Raw genomic sequence first — 27,500 nt, 5'->3', positions numbered from 1 at the left:
TTCTCCAGTACCGCCTGGCCTCTCACCTCCGTGAGATGACGATTGAGCTTCTTCAGCGTATTTGCCCGAAGCCAGAGCTTTCGCAGCCGAGGAGTCTTCAGCTTTGACAAAAAGCTCAATGTCTTCCGGTTGAGAAGCAGAAAGGTCAAGAACTAGAGGCGCTCGAGAGAGGTTTTCAATGTTGATGATACGAACAGTTGGAGAGTTGATGACGACAGAGCCGAAATCGAGGAAATTGGACCCGGAAGGAGTGAGGATTCGGTATAGATGTGAATGGAGAGTGAGGTTGTACACATCAACGTTACGAGACTTGATTTCTACCAGTTGATCTTGAAACTAAAGGTTAGACATAGAACCGGCTTCGACCAAGAATTTACAAACTCACCATTTGCGCGGTTTAGAAGATTTCTGATGAAGATTTGCTTCTCATATTTCTCATTTATCCTCCTCGGGAAAAACTCCATCTTTTCCTCTACTACCTCCTTGGGCGGTATCACAATCACACTCTTATTCACGCTCAACACCTTGCTCATCGCAGCAATCTCCACCTTTGTCGAAAGCTCACTTAAATTCTCAATTTTTATCGTCGTCGACTTGCTCGCACCAACTGTCACCTGACCAAAGTCCACAACGTTGCCCGATACTAGCCGGATAAGAGAAGTACAGGAAGACACTGTGGCCGAGATGGTTCGACGAGTAGAGGTGTGGGTGGCGTGGGATGAGCGAAGGGAGGAAGGGATGGAGTCGAGATAGATTTTGAATGATGATTTCCTCAAGGTTCCTGCGATTTCAGGTGCGGCTGAAGGGCCGAGAGAAGCAGGACGGTGAAGGACGGATATTCTATACTCAGTCCCTGGACGCATAGTAATCTCCTCAATTTGGTTTGGGATAACCTGCTGCTCTGTTGGAGCCGGAATTGTTGGAGACGCCATAACCCGAGGATGACTCCCTAACAAACTGAGTTGACCATCTTGTCCACCGCTACCTGTCCCACCACCACCTCCTCCTCCTCCAAAGAACGGCGCTTCGACATCTTCCGATTCGGACTCGAACCCTTCGAGATGATATGGCCCTTGGTGGCTGGAAGATGTCCGAGAAGTGATCCTTGACAGAGGCCTCGAGCCACCAGACTGCGACATTTCCCTTTCTTTCCATTTCTCTGTATTCTCATTCCCTCCTTCGTCCTTCCCCTGTTCCAACGACGTTGAGTGGACATGAGGATGGTCTGCAGGATACGCCACCTCTCTCGTGGACGTCCTCGACAATCCCAACCCTTTTTCTTTGGCGGACGAGATACCCATCGATCGTTCGATAGGCAAGTCCTCATCCACATCCTCTCCCGCCACTCCCGCAAGCCTAAAGACCACTTCCACGCCTTCACTCTTCCCAAATCGCACATCTAGCGTCCGATCTCCCACATTTCTCACACTAATTGTTTGCCTTGCCCAAACTTTATCTGTGATTTCACCAAAGTCGAGGGTAGGTCCTGAAAGAATTTTGAGCGAGTCATCCGCCGTAGTGGGGAGGATGGACCCTATAGCTTTGCAAGTAACGATATTACCCGCTTGGTTTGAGTTGGATAAGAGGAAAGAAAATTCAAAATCGTTGACGGGTGCTTTCGATCGGAGGGATAGACGGAGATGTCGGCTTGACAACGCAGGAAGAGGTACTGGCTGTGAAGAGTGATCCACCCCAAACACATTTTCAGAGTCTAAATCGCGCAGTTCGAACCAGACGCTATCTTTGTGCGGCGCACTGACCACGTGTGTTGTCCATACCAGTTCGATTTCAGATCGATTGACGAGTAAGATATCCCGGTGGTACTTTTTACCCATAACATTCTCACTTCCAAAATCGACAACCAAATCACCAGAAGATTGTTGTGAACCAGTCACAAGTCCTGATACAGGTTCGATAGGGCCTGCGGTAAACACTGAGCGACAGACTGTGGCAAAAAATGGAAGCGCGATGGACTGATGAGATGTTGCGGTGATCGCTTGGATAGACACCGAGCCATGGACAGAAAATGCCCGGTGGATAGGTTCCGGCCTCTTTGCAACATGGGTTTCGCGTATATTCCCGGCGACACTCTGTAGACTCTGACCCGACTCGGTCGAATCACTCACGGATAAACCAACAGGCGACAATTCAAATGAATTTGTGCGAGAAAGGATCGGCTTGACCCGAGGGGTGTACCCTCCGTCATCAATTGTACCAGTAGGCGGAAGAGGGTTCAAAGGGAAAGGGGGGAGGGAGACGGTAGGTTGGAATGCGATGAATAGGGTGACAGTGGAAGAGGCGGGAATGGTTATTTGGAGAGAAGGTAAACCGGCATTGGTAGATAATGAAGATGTTGATGATGCGGAAGATGGAATGCCTGTACCATGTTAAACCTGTGATATGGATTCTAGAGAAGAAAAAAATACTCACTCTTTTCATCATCCGAGGCCCAAAACAAAAGCTGCTTCAAATCACTCTCCACTTCTACTTCCACCTCTTCCTCTGTAAGATTTCTCAATCCAAACGGCCTCACTTGCCGTTGACCACCATCCCCATCAAGATACGCCGCTTGCAGATGGATCCAACCGGAAGGTACATCGATAGTCTGAACAAGTTGACTCTGTTGTGGAAGAGCGAATTTTGATGTGGTGTTGCGGTGAGTGGAAGGTATGTGTAGGGGTTGAGATTGGGGTCGAGGTGGTGGGACGGAAGCTTCTCCTTCATCAGATGCTGGGGCGAGATACCCTTCTGCCATATTAACTAGCCCCTTGACACCTTCCATCACACTATCAATACTTTCTGAGATATTGGGCATCTCCCAGGCGCACGGTTTGTTTGATTGAATTGATAAGATAAGACAGGAATGAAGCGAGGAATTTGAACCAGAGACCTGGGGCCTACTGGTTATTAGTTATTCATGATCGGTGTGTCGCTTAGAGAGATGCGAATGGAGTGATGTTTGGTCGCCTCTCTTTCCGCTTGCGAGGGTGGTGGAACAACTGAAGTTCAGAGTATGAAGCTCTTCTCGAGGGTGGTGACACGGAGGTCCTTTGACGTGAAGTTCGGTCACACGAGCACTTGGATGGCTGCGAAGGACAAAGGAGAAGGATAGCCGAGTGATACTGCCTTCAGACACAGAGGTCGGATGGGATAGCTATAAACACTTGGGCAGAATGGCTGCTGGCCGGCGAGAATATGGGTGTTGAAGTGAACAGTTAGTCACACGAGCTTGAAAATGAAGCTCTAGCTGCGCAATCGACGGTTGACGGTTGAGCGGCTGGACTGGCTTGGTGTCGAGGTATGATTGATGGCTGACGAAGCCTCGCTGCTTCTTGCTGAAGGTGGGATGTGTGGAAAGATGAGAAAGCAAACAATTATCCAAGTTACAAGCGAATCTCTGAATCCAGATCACCATGCCTGCGCGGTCAGTTTCTTCTTTCCCCCGCTTTCGGTTTCGGCGGTCATAAGTCAACACATATTTATATATGGACCTCGGTGATAGTGTCATTCTGATCGTACTGACAATGCCATTCATATGAATGTATTTTTATGCACCCAGCTAGCTACGTTTACGCAGTAAATTCTGCCCGAAGCAAACCTAATGTACGATAAATTTCGTTGGGCCGCATCAAACTTGTTGGACACGAATGCCAACGTCAACAAATTGCTTCCGTCCGTCGACTGGTGTCTTTTTCATTCAGGACGGAGGAAGTAGTCGCCAAAAGCGGTCATGTCCGACTTCAACTGGTTCCATTGTAAATAAATAATCCCGTCCTCGTTGTTCCCGGTGCTTGTTATTAGTCAAAGATCGTCGTCAGTCTCTTAAGCACATCTTCCACTTTTTTGTTCCAATTCAGGCCATACATTAACATTATCTTACTAGCATCTGCTGTAGTCAAGCACGGCCAGGTGGTTCCCTGCAGATCCTCCTTTTATTCGCCTTTTTGACCGCCCGTTTCCACCAGAGAAGTGCGATCCAACGCGCCTTTACGCGTATCATTCACCTCCACATCGCGCATCCACCTGTTGTCAATACACTTTTGATCCCGCCCATCTTCTGAGTGCTACTCTATGCCCCGAAAGGCCCTTCCTCCAGTGGCGGTAGCCCCCGTAGACGCTCTCCGCCCCCCTCCGCCCCCCTCTCCTATCGTACAGACACTCCGGAAAGACTGGCGATGGGCTGCCATTTCCCAGTTCATCGCGACCTTTTCTGATGCATTTGGTCTGCTTGATTGGGACATCGAAGTGGGTGTCCTGTAGTTCGTAGGTGAGATGTGTCATCGCTGATGTATCTGGGGTAGGTACTCGAAAAGGACTTTGATGGAGATGAGACCGCATTGATACCTACGCTTGTTGCAAAGCTACTCTTCGCTCTTACCTACAACCGCCAAATCAAGTGAGTCAATGTGCCAAATGGTGTGCATGCGAATGGTTTGGGATGATGATCCTCATCTCTCATATGCTAATCATTGACCATTACAGCTCCGAAAACGCTTTTGAACAACTGCGCAAACAGTACCTCAAACGAGCTCCCGAAACGACTTTACTAGGTACAGTTGAAGAGCCTGTTGAATGGGCCGCCCTTGGTCTTTCCCAAAAGGTACTTAAAATCTCTTTTCTCCCAGACACACTACTCATTTGCCATTAAAGGTTGGGATTCTCCACCAACTATGTGAATGGCAGATGGACGATCCAGCCCGCTTCCGGGGTTTATTAAAGACGGAAGACGATGCCGTGTCTTGGGTACGTCCCTGGCCCTATTTTCTCCCTGTAATAACGCTCACCTTTCAACACTCGCAGAGGATTGAACCTGTCGGCTGGGATAAATCAGGAAATATCTACTGGCTTTTCGACGACAACCGCCTGTGGATCCAACGTACACCACCCCTCCCTCCTGCACCTCCAAAGAAATCTTCGCTCAAGGCGAAACGAGCCCTCAAGCGCGCCCGCAACAATATCAATAACACTTCCAAATCTAACTCCAAATTCAAAGCGAAACCTGCCCCTAAACCAAAACCTAAAACCAAACCGTCCACATCTACACCTAGACCAAAAGGTCCTCCTGTAAAGAGAGAACCCACCCCTCCCCCTGAAGAAATCTCTGGTTCCCGTCGACGGGCCCCCGTTGCATTCTACGGTAACCCGACGCCTACAGCTCTAGCCCTGAAACGGGGCGCTGTCTTCCCTCCTGCTTCAGGAGGGACGCCCACCAATGGGAGGGCGACAAGGAGCAGCGCGAGGATTAGCGGGGTAAACGGCAATAGTACAGACCAGTCTACTGCTATCGGGGCGACGCCGAGTAAAACCGCGAAGAAGACCCAGTTGCCGCTTGGCACGAGGGTTAGCAGGCGGTTGAGGAATGTGGATGATGAGTGGCAGCAAGTTCCGGATGAATGGCTCGATGGTGCGAAAGAAGACCATGCAGACACTGAAGATGCAAGTGATGGAGAGAAGGAGGAGGAGGGAGATGACGATGAGAGCGAGCTTAGCGACTTGACAGATGAGGAGGAACATGCTGCCGAGGTGGAAGCTGTCAAAGCCCGAGAAAGCCAGGAGAATGGGCAACCCAAAAAAAATCGTAGGAAAGCAGTCAAAGAGGAGGTGGAGGAGAAAGTAGAAGAAGTTGCAGACGCCGATTCGCCGCTCTCTGAACTTCCCGAACCCGATCCCGAGCCCATCGTCGAGCAAGATGACGAGGAAGATGAGTATAACCCTGATGAAGACGTTGAGCAAGATGATGCGATGGATGTTGACGAGACCGAGCCTAAGCAGGAAGAGGAAGAGGACGATGCTGAAGAAGATGGTGAGGAGGAGGAAGATATCATCAAGGCCGCTATCAAAGAAGCAAACAACCTTCCCGAAGGGTTCATCGAATGGGAAACAGTGCGTATACTTCCACCTCAAAACCCAGTCACTAAGTTTCTATAGGTCTGTGTCACCCTCTACGACTGGCGAACATTCCCTGAACAATTTGCCAAATCGAAACACCCCGACGAGAAAGCGCTGTACAAACTCCTTCACGATCAAGTCGGTCCCACCATCATCGAGCAACTTACCGAAAAGGAGAAAGAACGCCTGAAGCAAGAAGCCTTCCTGAACCGTAAACGTTCGTCACGAATAGCCACCAAGGAGCTTGAGAAGGAAGAAGCTGTGCGTAGGGAGCAGGCGCAGCGTGAAATGGAGGAGAGGATGGAGCGGACGAGGAAGGAGGAAATGAGGAAGGCCAAGGAGGAAGCAGAAGCGCTAGCGAGAGAGAAGGCGAGGGAAGATAGATTAAAAGAAAGAGAGGAGAGGGCGCAAGCGCGAGAAGAAGCGGCCTTAAGAAAAGCGGAAGAAGAGCAAAAAGCGAAAGAGAAGGAAGAGAGGAGGAGAGAAAAGAGAAAGAGGAGAAGAGAAGGGGAAATCGTCAGTGATGATAGTGAAGATGAGAGCAGTCAAGCACCCAGCAGAAGGAGTAGGACCATGACGCCCAGTCATATGGGTGAAACCACCAATCAAAAGAGTAAAGTGGGAGCGGGTAAAGCTGTTGCAGGTAATAGATGGGAGCTTGGATGTGAGGTATGCGGGATGCACGGTTGGAACATTGTAAGTTTTGTTACTGCAGCCTCAACAGCCAGACAGCGGACTGAGAACCAATAGGATGGAGACAAGGATCTCGTATCTTGCGATGAGTGCGGTAAATGGCAGCACGTAGAGTGTCTCGACAGGCTAGACCGCAGTCAAGGACGTGTCAGGAGGAATTGGAGTAAGGTGGACTTTACGGTGAGTACAATCGCTTTCGTTGCTACTGCGATGAAGCTCACTCGATGTTCAATGCAGTGCAAGGAATGTCAACAGAGGGCGGCAAACAAGCGTCTTCGAATAGAGTCGCTCACGCACGCCAACAGTCGCCCGATACCCGTTATCCCTTCCCCTCTCGCCCCTCGCCCTACACCTCCTCACCCTTACCCTCACCCTCGCCCTCACTCTGCGCATCAGCAACAGCAAAGCCCGCCTTACCCCATTCTCCCTGGTTCAGCCCCCGGACCTCAACCACTCCTCAACCCTAGCCGTCCTCCACCCCCACCTCTTCAGGCGGGACAGTATTACCTTCCTTACCCTCCTGAATCTCGATCGCCCGCTCAACCTGCTGGATACGCCGTGTACTATCCCCCCGGTGACCCGCGACATGACACCACTGCCCCTCAGCCACATCATCAGCATCAGCCGCACCAGGAGCGAAGGATTTCGGGACAAGGAAACAATCGACGAGCGTCGGCTGAAGGATATGCCCCCTCTCCGACAGGTGTCACGCCGGGATATGCCAGTCCTCATGTGCAGGCACACGCGTATCCGACCGCGCCCCAATATTCATCTCTTGCCCCTTCACCTTCATCTGGAGCAGCCTATCCGCCCACCGCGTACTCTCATCCGCAAATACAAACACAGGCCCCACGCCCTATACAAGTGCATCAAGCCCATCTGATGCCCTCTCATCTGCCCACCACTGCTAGATACCCACACCAGCCTCAGATGCAGGCCGGTGCAGTCGGACATGTACCTCCAGATCCGAGATTGCAAGACACTCGTCAGCAGTAGAATAATAAAGCATAAATGAGCTAGAAATAAGAGGCAGGGAGGTGGGAAAGAAAATAATTGTTGATATGTCACTACATAAAAAGGAAGGAAGAGATGGTTGAATACTTTTCTTTCTATTATTATCGACGCTTGACATTTTCATCGTGGCTGTATGCACAATTTTTTGTTTGCAGAAACTGCCCGAACTTGATTCTCATTTTTAGGCACCACATTCCCCTGCACGCTCGATGCTGTTTGGAGTCATCGTCGTACGTTCAAAGCAGGGGTGAAGAAGTTGGGCTTTGAAAGGTTTCTTTCTCACTAACATCATCGTATCCTTGGACAGAGCCGAATCAACGCACTGCGATACATGTACGTGATCCAGTAACCCTGAAATTATAGTTGCATAAGAAATATTTAAACAAGTTTTTTGGTTGATTGGCGACCATCTAAGATATCTACAGCTCTAAATTCCAAATTGATCTCCTTGCTTACTTCCTCAACTTGTTATCAAACTTGGTGTGCATATCCTGGAGCTTAATGCGCTCATCATCCTGAAGATCATTTTCGTCCCTATCGGCAAGAGCCTCATAGATGGTCCACTCATGGTGGAGATGCGTAGGAACCCTGGCGAGAGGCGCACCGCCATTGGAATGAGGACCGGTGTACTCACCCGCCCTGCTCACGACTTTGCCCAGTCCGCCTTCTTGTTCAGCGGGCTGGACATCTTGCACTTCACTTTCAGGTCGGCTACCAACGGGATAGATAACCTCTTTGCCCTCCGCCCTAGCCTCCTCGTCTTCCTGCTTGGACTGAGCCATCCTAGCAGCCATGATCATCGCCATCTGTCGCTCAGCATCGGCAGAGTACTTGCACTTGGCTCGAATAGCAGCACCGTATTTGTAGAACACCCAGGTGGCGGGAATACAAGCAAGTGACAGGAAGCCAGGCAGAGCAACACCCCAGTGAACTCCCATCTTGTCAAACATCTGGACAGTAAACAAGGGGAAAGCGGCACCGAAGAGAGATCGAAGTACGGAGTTGGCAGCGAGGACGGAGGCGGCATAGATGGTGTAACTGTCGACGAGGTAACCCAAAATGGACAAGAAAACGACAATGATACCGCAACCGAAAGGCACACCGAAGATGATAGGAGCAATCCAGTGGATATCGGGACCATCAGTGGCAGCAGTACCGGCAAGACCGATGACAATGAGGACACCACCCCACATGGCGGGAGGAAGTCGGTCTTCCGGGTCAGCACGGCCGCCCTTTTTCTTCGCAACCTTGATATATTGAGGGTTGGAGATGAAGATGGAGAGAAGAACCGAAAGAACGGTGCCGACGAGAACACCGAGGAAAGCGAGACCACCGACACCAGTGTTCCAGCCGTGGCCGCTCTGGAAAATGATGGGGTAGGCGGCGAAGAAGAGGTAGAGGATGCCGTAGATCAGGGCCTATTTGACGTCAGCGTGATACATTCTTACAATAAACTGTACTTACAGTGTAAAGACTGAGGATAGTAACAATGGGCTCGAGGAACAAGAATTTCCAAGGACGGATCAAGCTCATCCTGAACATGGAAGTGACGTTCAAAGGCTTCTTTGCGTCGGCTCGGAACCTGTAAACGTCGCCAGTGACCTGGCTCAATCGCTTGGCTCGAGCCCGAAGAATGACAGGAGCATAGGTTTCGCCACAGAAGACGATACCGATGATGAACAAAACACCACAGAAAATGGTGAGGAAACCCTCAACCCATCGCCATCCAGAGGTGAGACCAAGGAAACCACCGGTGATAGGACCGAGAGAAGGTCCAAGGAAAGGAGCAGCGGAGAAGAAGGCCATACCAAGACCTCGCTGATTGGCGTCGAGGACATCAGAGATGGTGCCACCGGCATTGGCGAGCGGAGAAGAACCGAAGAAACCGGCAAGAAAACGGAAGACAAGGAGAGCACCGACGTTAGGAGCACCGGCGGCGGCACCAGACCAGAGGGTAAGAAGGGCGTAAGACGCTATGTAAATGTACCGACGACCAAAGACCTCGGACAAAGGAGCCCAGAAAAGGGGACCGAATGCAAAACCGACGACGAAGAGAGAGATACCAGCAATAAGAAGTTCTCTGCTTGCGCCAAGCTCCTTTATAAGACTTTCGATACCTCCAGAATATGCGGAAGAACTGAATTAACGTGAGCATGTGCCCGTCCGCGTCGAAGCCGCAAGCTGACTCACCTCAAAGCGACAGCAAGAGTCATTGAGCTGACAATGAAAATCTGCAAAATTAGTCAGCTTCCTGCCTCACTGCCATACTGTTGCATATTTCAAACTTACGGTGAACCACTTGTAGGTGCCTGGCCAACTTTGAGGATCCTCCTTGTCATTGGACAGCCAGTCGACGATATACGGGTCCTCATTTGTACCAGAGCCAGGGTACTTCTTCCCAATAATCTCTTCGAAAGGCGTCACATAAGGTCGCCAGGGGTATTTTTTGAGGGTGTAAGACGATAGAGGTTTGTCGTCGGCGGTGAACTTTGAGCGGGTGCGCCCATCAACTTGGGTGACGTCGCTGACGATAGACATCTTGTAGGATTCTCCTTTGAAACAAACTCGGTTGGGCTGTTGATGTTTGTCGCCTGTGTGAGGCAGTAGTGTGTGCGGTCTGCTGGCTACACCACGCTTTACAAGATGAAATGAAATTCGAAGGTGTCGAGAGGTGTTCGTGGGACGTTAAGCGTAGGTGGCAAAGCCGAAAAACTTAGGTGAAGATGAAGAAGAAAGACAAAGAAGATAAGAAATGATGGTGTTATCAGTAATTGTGTTGCATGAGGACACGGTGCATGCGGGAAAACTGCTTTGAGACCGAGCCCGGCAACTGGAAAAGCAAGCGGCCGGCGCCCGAACTGAATTGTTATTTTACGGTTGACTTTCTCGTTGGGCCGCGCCGACGAGAGAGTGAGGGAAGAGACTGCATGCATGCATTACAGTGGCCACTCTGCCCAGCCGAACGGATACCAGGCTGCCCAGCACCCCAGCATGTCAATATCTGCCTGCTGTTCACCATCGCCACACGTCTCTCGACCACTGGCCTCAAGGGGCCAAGTGCATGTTATTTTTGCGATGCCGTAAAAAGATGTGACAACGCACATGGAATCCGGATCAACGGCGGACCTAAAACGGTGGAGGGCGAGCCCTTACATCCCGCAAAAACCGGCAGGGCCTTCTCACACTGGGATTTTAAAATAGCTTAATAAACGACGGACGGGCGCCGGCCGCGTGAATAAGGTTTAAATCATCTAGAAACTTATAGAATTTCTACGATCTCGGGGCCCGCCGATAAAGATAAAGAAAATTCAAAAACTACTAGCACTCTACTGCTACCAAAAAAGTCATTCAATTTCAAACGGCCAAATTCGAAATCTTTCGAATTCTCTTGCTTCTGGCCTCCCGACGTCGCTTCCCAGGCCAAAGTAGCCTTACCGGTTCCGCTCGTTGATCTGCATCCAAGCCTCCTACGTTTACTACACGAACCAGCTCCGACACGAAGCGCAAGCATGAGTCGGGGGCCGCCGATGCCCAACCAGCGAAGAAGAAAGCCAGTTTCACCATTCAGCAGAGATGCGAAGCCCTCGAATACTATGAAACCCGGGGTCTGGAGAATGCCAGTAGCACCGCTCGCCGCATATCGAACAGATGGGGGGTTGGGCTGAACCACAGGCGCGTCTCTGATTGGGTCAAGGAAGCTGTGAAGATCCGCGAAGACTACGCACTGTCCAGTCACTCATCTACTTCCAAAATTCACCGCCCTCCCACAAACGCCAAAGCTCATACGATTCTCGATGATTGGATTGAACAGGCTTTGGAAGACGGTATGATCATCAACGGTGATGCGATTCGTTCACAATGGATCAAACTTTGCGACGTGATGAAGATTAGCGAAGACGAACGCGGGTCAATGAGCGAAGGGTGGTTGCGGGGAATTAAAGCAAGGAATGCGTTGTCTGGGCGCAAAAGACATGTAAAGGCCTCTTCAGTGTCTTCTGCGATCGCAGAGAGCGACTCAGGCAAGAACTGGATGGTTTTGCGCTGAGGGACATCTTTCAGATGGATGAGACGGGACTGTTCTTCTCGTGAATGACATATCAATTCAGGAAATTGGGCGTACATGACAGGGAGTCAAAACGGATAAGAGGCGTATCAGCTATGCCCTCACCACGAATGCTACGGGAACCGAAAGGCTCCCTCCTCTCGTCATCGGCACTGCTAGTGATGTCCAACTGCTTTTGGCAGCCGCAAGGAGCCAAAGGCTTTCGGTTATCAGTATGCCGTCTCCCATTTGTCAACCTATCATTATCTTCACCCATGAACATTGTCGCCCCCACAATGGCGTCAAATTCCTTAATGCGCGAGCTGCATCGCAAGATAGGACACTTACCTCCTTCTGCGATTATGCGCTTGGCCAAGAATGGCCTGTTAGGAGGCGCTGATCTAGATGGGTTGCACAAAGATGATTTTAAAACTGAGGAACCGATCAAGGATCCGAATTTGACAGCAATCTTACAATAAGAAAGCATGGATGATCCAAATCATCTTTACCGAGTGGTTGTGAGACTGGGATCTGAAGATCAGGCGCAGTACGGCCGACCGTAAGATTCTTCTCTACGTCGGCAATTTCTCTGGTCACAAGGATCCTGGTGGTTTGACCAACATCACACTCCGCTTCTTCAAACCTAACCTTACTGCCCATGTCCAACCCATGGACGCGGGAATCATCAGTTCCTTCAAGTCTCGTTACCGAGCCAAGGTCATCCGATTCGCTCTCGAAAACTACGAATAGGGTGTACCTCCACACCTCTGCTACAAAGTAGATATCAAGAGTGCTATGGAGATGGCCGATGATTCCTGGAATGGGATCACGGGCGAGACAATAGAGAACTGTTGGAAGAAGGTGAAGTGGGTGTATCAAAGGGCGGAAGAGGAGGTCATGGAGGTGGATGACGATGGTGAGCCGATTTGTCCTAGGTAAGCTTTATCCCAAAACTTTGTGAACATTCGTAAGACATAGTTACTGATGCCTGTCTAGCGCCGACAAAGGAGGGCGTATGCTTGAAAGGCTATTGCCCGTCGACTTATCCGCCCAATCGATCGTCGCGCCGCTATGGGGAAGGGAGGCCATGTATTTCGAAAAACAAAATGACCTTTGCGAGGCCCGGAAAGTGTACTATGAGCGGAAAATGGGAATTGGATGGTTTATTTTCGTTGATTTACTGTTATAGGCCTGAAGCACCCAAAGTTCGTGTGTCGTATGCAAGAATGCTCGGGAACATACTGACATTGGGGTCACGTAGCTGGTCATTTACGACTTTGCATGTTCTTTGGGACGGTATTGTGTGTTTCGTGCACCGGACTTCTTCGCCTTTACCTAGTCATTCAAGCCTGCATGGTTCTTCATAACCTTTTGGTTGAGACTTGGAAGGACTCGCTGACTACATTTGAAGTGGAAGGGGTGATGAATATCGATGGATACCTACTATGCTCATGATACGTTCATGATTTTGATTGATGAAGAGCAGGATACGGTGGCGCATGTTGCATCCCTACTATTTCCTCGTTACATCAAACAGTACACCATGTATCGACCTAGTGCATTCCGTGTGATGGGCGGGATTCACCTCCCTCCTCCCTGTAACCTGACCTCTTAAGCTTTAAGGCTTTCAACATCATCTTTTACCCACCCCTCCGTCAACACTGGCATGTCGTGAAAATCACCATTATGAATCTACCTGAAAATCTATCCACAAAAACCGAACAATCCTTATGAAATATTGACTAATCACCTTCCTATTTGTCTACTTTTCTGATCGATCCCCAAACGTCCGACGAAGACCTTCAAGTCTGATCCGTTCATCATCATCCAAATCATTCTCATCTCTGTTGGCAAGAGCCTCATATACAGTCCATTCGTGATGAAGGTGTGTGGAGACCCTGTCTAACGGTGCACCATTACCAGACTGGCCAGCACTGGCGGAATGTTGGCTTCTTTTGCTTTGACTCCTTCCTAAACCGCCTGTTTGTTCAGAAGGTTGGACGTCCTGCGATTCATCTCCTTCGGGTCGGCTAGCTGCGCGATAAATAACCTCCTTACCCTCAGCCCTAGCCTCCTCGTCTTCCTGCTTGGACTGAGCCATCCGAGCAGCCATGATCATCTCCATCTGTCGCTCAGCATCGGCAGAGTACTTGCACTTGGCTCGAATAGCAGCGCCATACTTGTAGAATATCCAAGTGAAAGGGACGCAAGCCAAGGACAGGAAACCGGGCAAGGCAACACCCCAATGCAGGCCGAGCTTATCGAACATTTGGGTTGTAAATAGTGGGAACGCAGCGCCAAAGAGGGATCGAAGCACAGAGTTGGCGGCAAGAACAGATGCAGCGTAGATAGTGTAACTGTCGACGAGGTAACCCATGATCGATAAGAAGACGATGATGATACCGCAACCGAAAGGGGCACCGAAGATGATAGGGGCAATCCAGTGGACATTGGGACCATCAGTGGCTGCCGTACCGGCAAGACCGATGACGATGAGGATTCCACCCCACAGGGCAGGAGGTAGACGATCTTCGGGAGCTGCTCGGCCACCTTTCTTATTAGCGACCTTGACGTATTGCGGATTGACCACTAGAATAGAGACGGCGACCGAAATGATGGTGCCTACAAGTACACCAAGGAATGCGAGGCCTCCAACGCCAGTGTTCCAGCCACGACCTTCTTGGAAGATGATAGGGTAGGCTGCGAAAAACAGATAGAGAATACCATAAAGCAGCGCCTATGGTTGATGAGCAGAGATTCGCACGAACGAGGGAACTAACTCACAACGTAGATACTAAGGATAGTAACAATAGGCTCGAGGAAGAGAAACTTCCAAGGACGAATCAAGCTCGCTTTGAACAAGGCCATTGCATCGAGAGGTTTCTTGGCATCGGCCCTAAATCTGTAGACATCGCCAGTGACTCTGCTTAGTCGCTTAGCTCTCCGCCTCAAAATAGTGGGAGCATATGTCTCGCTGGCGAATCCAATGCCCACGAGAAACAGGACACCACTAAGAATGGTCAAGAATCCCTCGATCCATCGCCATCCGGAAGTCAGACCAAGGAAACCACCCGTGATAGGACCCAATGCAGGACCAAGAAAAGGGGCGGCAGCGAATAGAGCCATGCCGAGACCTCGTTGGTTGGCATCAAGGACGTCGCTGATAGTACCACCTGCGTTGGCAAGAGGTGATGAGCCAAAGAAGCCGGCAAAGAAACGAAAGACGAGGAGGGCGCCGACGTTCGGAGCGCCTGCAGCGGCGCCGGACCATAAGGTGAGGAGAGCATAGGAGATGATGTAGATCCAACGTCGGCCATATAACTCTGACAATGGGGCCCATAATCTGAAATGGTAAGCACATAGTCTTCGCTTCGAATGGGGCAACTTACAGCGGACCAAAGGCAAACCCAAGGACGAAGAGGGAAATACCAGCAATGAGAAGCTCTCTGCTAGAACCGAAATCCTCCATTATACTAATCACACCTCCAGAGTATGCAGAAGAGCTCAAGGCCACCGCGAGAGTCATCATACTGGCAATGAAGATCTGTAAATAGACGTTAAAAGCGAATCGTGTGTACCAGACGCATAACTCACGGTAAACCATTTATAAGTGCCAGGCCACTGTTGAGGATCTTCCTTGTCATTGGGCAGCCAGTCTACGATATATGGATCTTCGTTTGTGCCGGAACCAGGGTACTTTTTCCCGACGATATCGTCAAAGGGTACAACATAAGGTCGCCAGGGATACCGTCTGAGGGTATAAGATGAGAGAGGCTTGCCGTCGCTCGCTTGAGTAGAATCGCTGGTGGTGTACATCCTCGTAAGATATGAATGCATTAACTGGTTTTGAGGGCTACTGGGCTGAGACTGGTGAGCGTTGAAGTAGCCTGGTTTGTGTTTACTCCTTTGACAGCTTAGTTAGGAGGCGGGTGACGGTTACTTAGAGCCGATAACGGTGTCTCTAACGCCAAATTGAGCAAATACGGGAACGTCTACTCAACTGCCTCATGCTTCAGTATAAGTATTCCAAAGGCTGCCGGCTCTGGCGTTCTTTTCGGAAAAAAACCTATCATATGACGAACACTAGCAAAGGCTAAAGTGTGTGTAGTGGATATGTTGATGTCCCGATGATCAAGAAATGTTCGGCTTGGACGATGCTCCTTATGCTGCGCGACAGTCTCGGGCGCCGCCAACAACACTAACCAGGAACGCCATAAGAGCAACTGAAATGATATCATCAGTTCCAGAACCCAAATAATACGGCGCCCGCACCTGCCGGCGTGGCTGGTACGGAAGTGCGTTCCTTTTAGTTGTTGCTTCAACGAACGAACTTCCTATTATATATTCTTGATGTCCGTCGTTTTCGGCAGCACAAGCAAAGTGATCGTTCCTTGCTACTCATCATAACGAAAGCAGGAGCCGGTTAATATCGGCCACCCTCGTGGTAAGCAAAGGTGGTTCCTCAACTTACTATTAGGGGGCGTCGTCGAATTACGCCCACCTGTTATTTATATTATATGATGGGTACGCACACTCACATACGTTTTTTGAACAATCCATAATCAGCTATTACTGTGAGGTTACTACTGTGATATATGTGCTACATGTGCTACATAATTTAATATGACATAGAGGGTGGACAATAACGCCGTCGTTTTTGTAAGTACGTAGATTAGATTAGATTAAGCAAAGAAGAAGAAGAAGGTGCCTCGCTGCTTTATCCAAGTTTCTCGCTTCTCTCAATAAATAATATTCCTACTACCCTTCTTGTAGGATCCCAGCGGCTGGTCAAGTCTTCGGTACGGGCCAATACGAGAGATCACCGAGCCGTAACAATTCCTTGTCCCTGGAGGGCTTATTAGCTTACATCAGATTACAATTTTCGGCCACAGAAACGAGCGGAAGATGAAAATGCTGTAACTAAATAGACACAACATGCCTTCGTTAAAAACGCATCATCTCGCATCTCACATCTTACATATTAGATCCTAGAGGAATAATGAAAGGCAAAACTCTACCTCTCGCTGTGGAAAGGTGAACACTCTTTCGTCTTTATCTCTTCCCGAAGATGGGCCTCTCTCTTCTGCTTCCTGGCATAACGCAGACCCTAAGTTACAAGATCACGGTACATCTACAACACACGACAGTCTGATAGCACCCTTTTAAGGCTACTCTTCCTACACTACCAACAGATATACAATTCCTGATCACCATGCCTCTGTACCCACATCGCCAGAATCTGGGAGTGTAAACTGGTACAATCCGCTGGTCTGAGAGTTGGAGGGCATGAACATGTTTGCCAGTCTGCAAAAGGCGACAATGGTTAGCGAATATACTAGATGTCTATAGTGAAGCCGAATATATAGGACGTACTCGACAGGTAAGAAGAGGGAGTCTGACCCATCGACTGGTAAGCCAAGATCTGTGGCATTCTACGCTTCGTAGTTAGCACTAACCAAACCATCACGAAGATAAATACACCCACCCCATCCTGGAGCCACACTGGCAAAGAGCTCGGACTAAGCTCCGTCGGCCAATCAAACCCTTCCAAACCCATCATACCCCATAGGCCCCCATCTCCTTCCGTCCCAGTAAAACCTGTAGCCCCCATACCATTACTCGCATTCTCTCCTTCTCCACCTACTTCCATGTTATGATTTTCCATCTGAGGTAGACTCAAAAAGTTTTGGAAACTTCCTTCCACATCGTTCAGTTGGCCGTTCACGTTCAGAGCAGTCATAGACAGTCCGCTTAGTCCGTGGACAGCTCCTGCGGCTGCTGAAGCTGCCGTACGCGGGGTTCCGGGTATGGTGGACATGGCACCGGTTGTGCGGCGGAAGTTGGAAAGCATGAGACGGAGGGTGAGCGCGTATCGCTCAGCGAAGCATTCGGCCGATAAGCAGTGTGCAAGTTCAGATACTTGGCTGACGAGGAGAGGGATGGAGAGAGATGTTGGGTAGAGGATCGCACTATGACATTTATCAACATCTGACGAACCAAGTCATTTAAGTAATGAAGGCTTACACTTTTAGTAGGAAGACAGCTGCAAATGCAACTGACACAAGCTGGTCGTGGGTGGCATATTTTAAATGCTTCCTAAAATTATCGGATCTCAAGAAAATTTCAAGACACCTCCACGCGCAGTCTTTGGCATGAAAAGCTAGTTCCTTTTGTTCATGCGATAACTACACCGGGGTTTAATCAGCTTTTTTTCACTAATGCAACACCCTATTTCACTTACCTTATCCCAAGAACAACCTCGGAGAGCCATGCAGACTGTCCACAGCTCCGCATAAACCCTCTCCGTCTCCAGCAATTTTACCACCACACTCTCATCGTCATATCGGCGTTTGTGAATACAGTACCACTCTTGATGCCACGCTTGAAGTTCTGCAAGTTTGCTCTTGACAAATGATATGGTAGGTGCGTCTGTACTACCATGAAGAGGCGTGAGATGCTCGAGAATAGTGACTAAGAGGTCGTGCATGTAAGTGTTGGTCATACCAGACAGAGAAGAGTGGCATACTTCTGATGTTGACCAATTCTACGCCAGCGATTAATCGCACGTCCGTATCGGATGCCATTGGGTGATCCCTATAAATCAATCAGTATCCTAGCCAAGTCTCAAATACAGCTACGACTTACAAAAGCTCCCTGGCCTTCCTTACCGAGGAATCATCGCGTAATAATATTGGTTTACCTGTCCCAAGGCTAACTCTGTAAGGCTGTCAGTTAGGTTTACGGTAAAACCATTCGAGAACAGACTGACAAGTGCTCATGCATGTAGCAATTTAACCAGATTCTCGCCGACACGACTGTCTCCACGTTAGATCAAGATCAAGTAGTAGTGTTAGAGGAAACTCACCTAAATCCCGTTCTTCAGCTTCTGTTCTCCCGTCCTCCTTATTTGCCAACTTGTCCAAAGCCCTATGGATGTTAATATCCAACCCCATTCTTAAAGCGTGTCTAAATCAATCAAGTCAGTTCACCAAGTACGCCTGACTGTAACAGCTCAGGACTGACCCGCAAGGCAACCATCCATTTTGACTCCAAAGACTCAATATCAACATCGCCATCACCGCCTCCTTTCTCACTATCGGTCCGAACAATGTGCTTCTCGCGATACCCTGCGCTTCCTCTAAACATCGATGAAATGTCTCATCCACTGGCCCATTACCTGCTCTGATTTTGGCCGCTACGGCGAGAAGACCGTTGGTGGAGAATGGTGTGCGCTCGATATAAGTCTCAAATGTGTCGTAAGACTTGTCCCACAGTGGTACAAAGTAATGGCAGCCAGAGAAGAATCTGGCAATGACTCATTCAGCGGCTTTCCCCGTGCGTAGAAAAGGTACTCACATATCCCAAAGCTCCCTGGCCTCTTTCTCTGAAACTAAACCTTTGGTGACCACATCTGGGAACGGGTTCCTTGGAGTTGGATCCGGTCTAGTCTTCTTTCGAACTCTCAAATGAATATTCTGTCCATCAATAGTCACTCTCTTCCTTTTCCTACTTCTTCCTCTATCTTCATCATCCTCACCGTTCAACTTCCACTGCCTTTCAGCTCCTCCTTTGGCTTCACCTTCCCCTCTCCGAGAATCTTCATCACTTCCATCCGACCGGACTTCCTGACTCGTCGACTTCCCTTTTTCACCTTCATCATCTTTATCAACCAGAGCAGCTGCTTGATCTGCGGCATTCGCAAGCGCCTGTAACGCCTGGATAGGTGCTGTGAGGGTTTCATGCGGTAAAGCGCTAGAGTACTCGTCGCGGGATCGGCTGGAAGAAGATGACCGGGAAGAGTGACGGGAGCGTGATGGTGAAGGCGGAGCTGAAGGTAGAGGGATGATCCCGTAAGTACCGAAACGATGGTTCTGCATGTCATTAGCGATATTTCAGTACATTATGGGAGGGGATGACCATACTGGAGGTGCAAATCCTGGCAAAGGAGGAAACTCTTTCACAGACTTGACCCTGTTCATCGTCGAGTTCGATATACCTCGACCGCTAGCAGTATTTTGAGGTGAACGAGGTCTATCCGACTGTGCGTGATCCCTAACACTAGACATTCCAGCACCATCATGGAAGGTCTGAGGCGGAGATACTGAGGCGAATATGGTCGAAGGTGGTACACCAGTAGAAGGGGTATTGTGCGAAAGGAATGACGGATGTCCTGTGGGCGTTAATAGAGATTGAGTTTGAGGAAGCAATGTGAGGATTTGTTGAAGCTACGGGATTAATTAGTATGTGTCACCATACGGATGGTCAAGCCATATATACCGTGGTTTGCATTTGCGTTTGTCCGCTTGAAAGGGTCTCCACCATCTTCTCCAGACTAGTTATCCGACTACTCGCGGTGAGTTGATGCATGTGGCTGCTTTTGGAATTAACTTACTTTTCAGCTTCGTTTGGATGATCGGCCACCGCACTGCTATTCGTCCTGGCTCGCGTTCCGTTTTTTTCTGCCGGCTTCTCGAATACACATTGTGTGCCGTTCATGAGACATCGTCGACATGATGTCTCTTTGCCAGCGGGATCCCATTCACATCTATTTTTGCCCCGTCGACCTACATCCGTAGATAAGAGCATGTTATTCAGAGGGTCTGGCTCACTTACAAGCCATGCAAGCTCTACTTCCTCTCTTGGCCGTAGGGCCGGAGCTAGGAAATACGCTCGGCTGCAATGACTGTTGCTGCTGAGGGGGCTGTTGTGCCGACGCTTGAGGTTGGCTCAACCCTTTTATGTCGTTTTCATGCTCCCATGGCCTGTCAAGCTTTCGGGCAGGTCTTTCGTCTACCGGACTCGCCCCAGTCCACGAGGAGGAATATGCGCTGTTTCCCCGGCCATAGATGTCACTGGTCGATGCTGTCCTGCTAGAACTAGCCTCCAGACCTGGGGCTATCCGAACCGGGTTGTACTGTTGGTACTGGGAGTGCCGAGTGTAGTCGACGGAATATGGGTCCATTGTACGGCTTGTAGGAATCCCTTTGTTTGACTTTGAGAATGCGAGTCTCAAGCACCACTATCTCCTTCTCATATTTGTGATGGGAGTAATCAATCACCTGGCTGTTCGTTCGCCCGCGCCTTTTACAACTCAAAAAGACTGTGCACGACTCCGGTTCCCAACGGTCCGACGAAGGCCCGGCACAATCTTGCTCCTTTTCTCCGGTAAAGTTGCAAGTCAACAAGCGAGAAAAGGGGCGGCGACGGGACCAAATCACCGAAGCAAAATCACGGAAGCAAAATCAAGCGGCGGGGTCAATCGGGTAGGAAATGATGACGGCAGATCTCACATTATGTACGTCATGGTTATCAGTGGCAAATGACAGGCACGTAGTGGAATTCTGATATGACGTCACATGGGAGAGCAGGAAGGCGAAGAGTCGTGCAGCAGTGTTGGGTCTACGCTGAGAGCTATGAACGCTAGTCGATTATTATTATTGCGTCTTCTTGCGGAGGAGATCCCCGGTCCTCGCAGCACTCAATGATATATAAGCGCATTGTTGATTCGATTTCTTCTTCTCCCACAACAGCACATTTTCCAACTTCTTTGACTCGAACAACCAACGACCAAACACAACTTATCCACCATGTCTAACCCTAACGAGCCCTCCAAGACCAACGGTCAGGTATGTCTCTCTCCCCCCTTTGTCACGCCAGCTACCAATTCACTGACTCTTCACTTCAGCTTAACTCTCTTATCGGTACCGGCAAGACCCTCGTCGGTAACGCCATTGAGACCGCCTACTCTACTGTCGGTGGCTCTACTGAATCTTCTTCTTGGACCACTGCCGGTCAGAAGCAGCACGACAAGGGAGAGGCTGAGATTTCTGCTGCCAAAACCCAGGGATACGTTGAAGGGTGAGTCTTTTCTTCACTGATTGACATAGTTGTGACTCTCGCTGACTTGACATGTGCGTAGTGTCGGAGACCGACTTGAGGGCAAGAAAGACTCTGTCGTGGGTGCTATCACCGGCGACAAGACTCAACAGGCCTCTGGTAATGTCCAGCACGATAAAGGTGAGACCCAGATGGACATCAACAAGTGTAAGTGCTCTCAATAGGTTCATAATTCGTCAACTTTGATATTAACGCGACGTACTTGCAGCCTCATAAGATGTCGGAAGAGTGATTGCCGTTAAATATTGTAGTTAAGTAACGACATTGTATGCAGAGATTTAGCAATCGCGTATTGGCAGGAAACATTGGTTGAAGACCTTAATCGCATCACCTGAAACGGTGCCCATAATACAAGAATAAAAATATGTCGCTGATCACTTGATTATCTGACCATTTTAGACCTTCAACCAAATGCATTGATTCAATCCTAGTATATATAATATATATCTACGCGCAAAGCTACTGATACAGAGATTATACGACAAGACACCTGATGATAATAACTACCCAAAAAACGACTATATATGGCCCCTTTATCAATATCCATATGATCTTGACCTTCCTCTCTAGACCATTTTTTAATAAACCACCGTCTATAAATTTCAAAACGGTCCTCCAGGTGTCCCAAAATCAATCTTTGGCTGGGCCCACATACCCACGGGGATATCCCCAAACCTCGTATCATTATACCTCTCTGTTCCTAACAATGTTCTATGCCCGGGGGTAACTACTTCATCAACCTTCCTCCATCTCCTCCTCTCTGCTGTAACGCCCGCAGACGTCCCAGTGCCTGCACTTGGTCCTGCCTCTCTTTCCTCTGCTGCAGGATCTTCCGTCACATCAGGCAGCGTATCCGTCTGTAGTGGGTCGTCGGCGTAATCAATAGAGTCAAGAGACGCGCCTTCTAAACCAAACATTGCGATGCGCATATAGTCTGCCGAAGCGGACCGGACCTGCGGAGCAACTTCAGTAGGGATGATCGTACTGGGTAGGGGGGAAGCGTGGCGGGATGAAGACGCAGAAACGGATCGACCATAGGAAGAACGATACATTGCAGAGGCAGACCGAGGACGGGGAGGTGGAGATTGGGTGAAAGCCCGGCTAGGGACCGCAGGTCGTTCAGATCCGGCGCGAGAGCCGCGGGAAATGAGAGCAGGGGGGGCAAGAAGGGAGTGCTGGCCAAGGAGAGAAGGCGTAGTAGATTGATTGGGTTGTGATATGGATCTTCGTACGAGTTTTGGCGAGCCTGAGCTAGGTGATCCAGTCACTCCCACCCCGAGCCCTGGATGGGGCTTGACGACTGGGAAGCGAAGCTGACCAGCAGGAGACATATGTTGCACAGGGGGTGAAGGAGCCAGTTCTTCGCCTTCATCAATCCTCTCAAGCTCTGTCACTGCTGACAGAGAGATGCCTTCCCCCGTTCTGCTGGGAGCCTGTCCTGATGTTGGAGTTGACGTTGACGCTTCGGCCTGGATGTCCTCATCAGAACGATCGGGTGTTGATCCATGCAAGCTAAGCAACGTTCTCCCGGGAGTCAATCTTGAACCCAGTGCCGTTCCCTCTAAAGACGGACTCATGCTCATTATAGGTGGCTCTGGCGTGGTAGCGAACTCGGGCGTTCGTTCATTTATGAAAGGTGTTCTAAGCGGTGTACCTGTGCGCGAACCGAATTCTGGTGCACGCCATTCCAAAGGAAGTCGCGGTGTTTGAGAGTTATCAGGGATAACTCCCTGACGGGAAGGGGATGGAGTCCGAGGTAAGATGCTAACAGGTCGCGATGCGGATGTAGAAGATGAACCAGCAGCCGGAGGAGGGGCAAAGAAGTCTGGAGGAAAAGATGAAGGAGCTTTGCGAGATGAAGGTGCGCGCGGCTGGCCGGAAGTTTCATTTGACACACGACCAGTTACAGAGGCGGATGTGGATGGTTCTCCTCGTCCGCTGTGTCGCACCCTCTTAACTTCTGCGTCCTCACTTTCCGACCGATACTCGAAGGGTAAACGACGTTTGCCCAAGCTGGAGAAAGGGAGAGATACAGATCGATGATGAGACTGAGATAAACCAGCTGCACCAGGCATGCGTGGACCACTAGAAGGCCCAGGAAGTTGCGGAAACGGCCGCGGTGTGCGAATCTGTGGATTGTCAACTTGGATAGACAGAGCATCGATGACGAATAACATACTCTTTCTGCCCGTTCCAATTCTTCGCACTTTAATCTAACTTCCGTAACTTCCTTTCTTAACCGTTCAACTTCATCACCTAACAGCTTCTCAACGTTCTCAAGGCGGGTATGCCACTTCGTGTCATTCTCAGATATTAAAGCTTGTACTTCTGCAATACTTATTGTGGGGGGCTGCGGTATCTGCTGTTGTGGTTGAGGTGTTAGCGATGATTGTGGCGTTGGTATTGGTGGTCGATGGGTGAGTGATGATAATTCTATAGATTATACAGTTGTTAGTAGTGACATGAGATCCCGGGCACGAACGATCCATGTACCTTGCCTTTCATCTACTGCTACTTCCTCCTGTACACTTGAAGGAGCTTCGACTTCGCGTTCTTCCCTTCTACTCCTCCCTGCAGGCTTTATATGTTCCGTTGAAGCTGTTCTCGCCCCCCCTGCAGTTCCAGACCCAATCCTTGTCCCCGTTCTTGTCCCCACATCAGGTGCTTTTCTCTTCACTCCTGCCGTCTGTCTAGAAGTGGCTGTTTTGGCAGGCAACGGCCTGTACAGTCTCTCGGGTTTGGGTGCTGTGGTCGTCTTGGTAGCGGCTTGAGATAATTGAGAACCGGTAGGTTGCGGGAAGGCTTCACGATAGGCGGGAGATGTAAAGTACTCGACAAGAGTATCGATCAATGTCGCATTTGTGCCATTTGCCCCTTTCAGATTGTGTAGCTACACATCAAAGGTACTTTAGCATCACGTACACTAGAAAATAGCACGATGGCAAAGCTCCGCACCTGTCCACGTAAACAGACAAAAACATACCTTGTAGAGTGTTTGAAGATCCGCTCGTCTCAGAGACTTGAGCTCTTCACGCGTATACGGTCTCGTATTCGCCATCTTTCAGAAATTATTTGAATGATGGCGATGAAAGTATGGGAACTTCAAATAGTGTTCGATGACGAGGCAAAATAGTGTCGAAGTTAAGGGCGTGTTGTTCGTCTTCAGCTTCAGGCTGTAATAACCTCTGTTTTCTAAGCTTTCCTACAGTCTCCTTCTCCTCTAAGACTTATTGCCACTGTTTTGAGGGCAAACAGTGGACGGATGCCAAACATAAACCAATACGATGGTGAAGCACAGCGTTGAGTCGTTTGCTGACAAAGTTCGAAGGCGAAAAGTCGAGTCTGTTGTATGCTTGTGAACACGACCTTTTTACAATCGCACCTTGGTTGCCCCTGGCGGAGATGGATGCCGGTTCGGTCTGCGATTCGATAATGAGAAGTGTAGACACAGTGAGATGAAGGATGGATGTTTATGGGAAAACGTTCGTTGTTATTGTTGTTTTTGTTTACCCCTCGTCGTCGACCCCCCCCGCGGACCCGACAAACATTACACGACGATTTCATCCGCGAATAGACGCTTACGTAAACTAAATGTTGTGCGCCGATGTCTTTTGGCATTTAAATAATTAAGTTCTTTTATTATACATTTCTTGTTCTTCTGTTCAAGCTTTAAATGCAGTGAGGGAACAAGGGTCAGCAGAAGAATCCATAATGAGGAACAGAATGGTATTGCGAATAGGGAAGAGATCAGACGCACATGAAAGGGAAAATATCTACCAATGTGAGCGCCATATGTTATGATTGATAGTGTGGGGGGAGGAAAAGCACAGCTCGATGAGAAATGAAAAGAAGCACGTATATAAAGGGTAGAGCACGAATGACGATAAATAAACTATTGGGCAACGAAATTACAAAGATGTTAGGAACGACTTCTTGGTTGGGGATCCTTCCTCATAAGACTTCTTTCTTATTTGACTTCTGATTGTCGATCCTCCGGAACCCGCTCGTCGCTCTCGAAGACCCCGCCCATCAATTACAATGCAGGTATAAACAATATAGTTTGTGTCCTTCGAGGATGAATTGTGTTCTAGTCTTCCGTAACACTAATCCAAGCTTCTTCCGTCCCTTTCCTCTTCCAAAGCTGGACCCACCCGTGTGTAGTCATGTGTTCCAATACCTCATCAACTACGGCCGTGCGTAGGTCGTAATCCTCTCGAAGCTCGGCAATGAAATCACCTAAAGCCATCATCTGGAGGAATAATGCGGTAAGAGTAGGATACGACGAGGGTTGGAGGATGAAATTACGTTGTGGTGGATGGTCATGAGATGAAGAAGGACGGCAAGGAAACAAGTCAGCAGTCTTCCTCAACCGCATATTCACAACATGTGCATTGAAAACTGTTTTCATTCTTCCCTTTTTTGATTCCTGCCCAATCTTGGCAATTCCAAACCGAAACTCACCTTACAGTCCTGGCTAGCCAACAAATCCAGCGCCTCACCAGCTAGTGTTGGTACACTCATCTTCTCTTCATCCGTTGGTGGAGGGGAAGAAGAAGAAGGAGGGCTGTGTTCAAAATACCCAGAATCGAGAGATGGCATAGTACGGAGTTTGGTGCGTTGCATCGTATCTGCCGAAAAGGCGGTAATGTGCGTGGAAGATTGTATACGCTCTGGCGAAAAACAGCGTTTTTAGTAGTCGATTAGACGATAGACAAAGAGAATGCTTACATGTAGATATATAATCTTTTACTCTGGTTCGGTACAGATACTGGCTCAAAAGGTATCGAGTGGCCAGAACAGAAAAAAGACAGTGAGGGGTGGAACTTTTTCGAAGGAAAGAGAACGAAACAAACGCGACTAAGCTAGAACAATTGAAGAACCGGGTGAAACGGCTTGGGAAACAGCCAGCTATACGAGTAGCAAAATGAATGAGACTTTAGGTATGTATACAACCTGATCAACAATTATTGGGTAAAAATGAGAAATACGAAATCAAGAGGATGGAATTGATAGAGAGATATGGTAAATGTAAAGACAACAGTACCAACCTCAAGTAGGACAGCAGGCAAGCAGCAAGCAATAGTGCACTTGTTCAGGATGTCGGACGGACCTCAAAGGCTAGACAACAGAACAACAGGGGAAGTGTTTTTCGTTGTGGACTGACAGGCGGTAAAGGCAGGTTCTCGGGGTTTCCACAAGTTTTGTGGTGAAGTCTCGTCGGGTTTCGAACCAGCTCCCATCAGATGGCCTGCGACGAGCTATTACTTCTCCTCTTTCCTTTTTGTTTGATCGCTTCTGAAGAGCTTGTTTTTTTCGGCCCTTGCTTGTTGAGCCTCATGTTCTTACAATTGGGCAGCATTGTGGGGACGCAGCTCTTGGACCTCAAGAAGCTTGCGTGTCTTCATTGCCGAAGGACTCGCCTCGTGATTCGACATGACTCCTGCGTGAGTCGGGGACTATTATATGGTGCACTACTCCCGTTTGATGTGTGAGTAACACATCCAATTTACGGTGACAACCCTTTCAAAGGGAAGGCAGTATGGGGGATCGAGGAAAGTGTGGTGAGGGATGTGGCGTTTTGGGCCTCGTGTTTGGTTCAAAGCAAAATCCATTGATCACCAGACTACCATCTGGCAATCAGTACTTTCGAATCTGCAGCATTATTGCGCCAGATAGAGAAAGAAGACCGAGTATGGAGAAATAACCGAACGTCGATCACTATGCAGGACATAAGGCAAAGGCGCAAACCAATGAAGCTTTATGACCCACTAGAGTCAGGTGTCAAACATGTCGAGTCTTGTAGAAAACAAAAAACCAAAGAATAAATGATGATGGCTGCGTCGCGCGTAGCTCGGAATGCTAAACATACGGCGCATCATCGACCGATATTTGATCGTTCCGGCCGGCATTTTTTGTCAGCTTCCTTCCGTTGAAACTTCGAGCACAATCATTTTCGAGATGGGAA

General features: G+C 49.2%; 8 protein-coding genes across 8 annotated transcripts in view; 3 read left to right on the top strand and 5 right to left on the bottom strand.

The window, feature by feature from the left end:
- CNBC6980 (hypothetical protein) overlaps positions 1-2,815 on the bottom strand; it is a gene marked incomplete at both ends in the record, with an annotated part of 5,989 nt that extends 3,174 nt beyond the window's left edge. The window contains 3 exons of the mRNA XM_771216.1: positions 1-329; positions 386-2,377; positions 2,431-2,815. The exon at positions 1-329 is cut by the window's left edge and continues 195 nt beyond it. Coding sequence (XP_776309.1) covers positions 1-329; positions 386-2,377; positions 2,431-2,815 — 2,706 coding nt within the window. The remainder of the gene's footprint in view (positions 330-385; positions 2,378-2,430) is intronic.
- A 1,256-nt stretch (positions 2,816-4,071) lies between these two features.
- Positions 4,072-7,578, top strand: CNBC6970 (hypothetical protein; the record flags this gene model as incomplete). Its single annotated transcript, XM_771215.1, has 8 exons — positions 4,072-4,245; positions 4,302-4,396; positions 4,483-4,600; positions 4,651-4,743; positions 4,801-5,883; positions 5,929-6,585; positions 6,640-6,762; positions 6,820-7,578. 8 exons carry the CDS (start codon positions 4,072-4,074, stop codon positions 7,576-7,578), a joined length of 3,102 nt encoding a protein of 1,033 aa, XP_776308.1.
- Positions 7,579-8,048: 470 nt separating this feature from the next.
- On the bottom strand, positions 8,049-10,134 carry CNBC6960 (hypothetical protein; the record flags this gene model as incomplete). The annotated part of the gene is made up of 4 exons (XM_771214.1): positions 8,049-9,014; positions 9,061-9,733; positions 9,787-9,827; positions 9,886-10,134. The coding sequence occupies 4 exons, from the start codon at positions 10,132-10,134 to the stop codon at positions 8,049-8,051; spliced, it is 1,929 nt and encodes a 642-aa protein (XP_776307.1).
- Positions 10,135-12,545: 2,411 nt separating this feature from the next.
- CNBC6950 (hypothetical protein) lies at positions 12,546-13,005 on the top strand (the record flags this gene model as incomplete). Its single annotated transcript, XM_771213.1, has 2 exons — positions 12,546-12,573; positions 12,635-13,005. 2 exons carry the CDS (start codon positions 12,546-12,548, stop codon positions 13,003-13,005), a joined length of 399 nt encoding a protein of 132 aa, XP_776306.1.
- Positions 13,006-13,400: 395 nt separating this feature from the next.
- CNBC6940 (hypothetical protein) lies at positions 13,401-15,454 on the bottom strand (the record flags this gene model as incomplete). The annotated part of the gene is made up of 4 exons (XM_771212.1): positions 13,401-14,375; positions 14,423-14,981; positions 15,028-15,182; positions 15,233-15,454. The coding sequence occupies 4 exons, from the start codon at positions 15,452-15,454 to the stop codon at positions 13,401-13,403; spliced, it is 1,911 nt and encodes a 636-aa protein (XP_776305.1).
- A 1,391-nt stretch (positions 15,455-16,845) lies between these two features.
- Positions 16,846-20,600, bottom strand: CNBC6930 (hypothetical protein; the record flags this gene model as incomplete). The annotated part of the gene is made up of 15 exons (XM_771211.1): positions 16,846-16,942; positions 17,012-17,070; positions 17,124-17,607; positions 17,663-17,823; positions 17,880-18,109; positions 18,165-18,232; positions 18,284-18,355; positions 18,408-18,453; positions 18,504-18,604; positions 18,662-18,943; positions 18,995-19,509; positions 19,561-19,863; positions 19,916-19,982; positions 20,031-20,202; positions 20,252-20,600. The coding sequence occupies 15 exons, from the start codon at positions 20,598-20,600 to the stop codon at positions 16,846-16,848; spliced, it is 3,006 nt and encodes a 1,001-aa protein (XP_776304.1).
- Positions 20,601-21,225: 625 nt separating this feature from the next.
- CNBC6920 (hypothetical protein) lies at positions 21,226-21,751 on the top strand (the record flags this gene model as incomplete). The annotated part of the gene is made up of 4 exons (XM_771210.1): positions 21,226-21,264; positions 21,324-21,496; positions 21,558-21,682; positions 21,744-21,751. 4 exons carry the CDS (start codon positions 21,226-21,228, stop codon positions 21,749-21,751), a joined length of 345 nt encoding a protein of 114 aa, XP_776303.1.
- Positions 21,752-22,137: 386 nt separating this feature from the next.
- CNBC6910 (hypothetical protein) lies at positions 22,138-24,593 on the bottom strand (the record flags this gene model as incomplete). Its single annotated transcript, XM_771209.1, has 4 exons — positions 22,138-23,664; positions 23,715-23,968; positions 24,029-24,425; positions 24,519-24,593. The coding sequence occupies 4 exons, from the start codon at positions 24,591-24,593 to the stop codon at positions 22,138-22,140; spliced, it is 2,253 nt and encodes a 750-aa protein (XP_776302.1).
- Positions 24,594-27,500: the final 2,907 nt, after the last annotated feature.

The sequence above is a fragment of the Cryptococcus neoformans genome, chromosome 3 (genome assembly GCF_000149385.1).
Source record: "Cryptococcus neoformans var. neoformans B-3501A chromosome 3, whole genome shotgun sequence".
NCBI lineage: Eukaryota > Fungi > Basidiomycota > Tremellomycetes > Tremellales > Cryptococcaceae > Cryptococcus > Cryptococcus deneoformans.
Note: the sequence above shows the minus strand (reverse complement) of the source record. Positions and strands in the feature narration are given on the sequence as shown.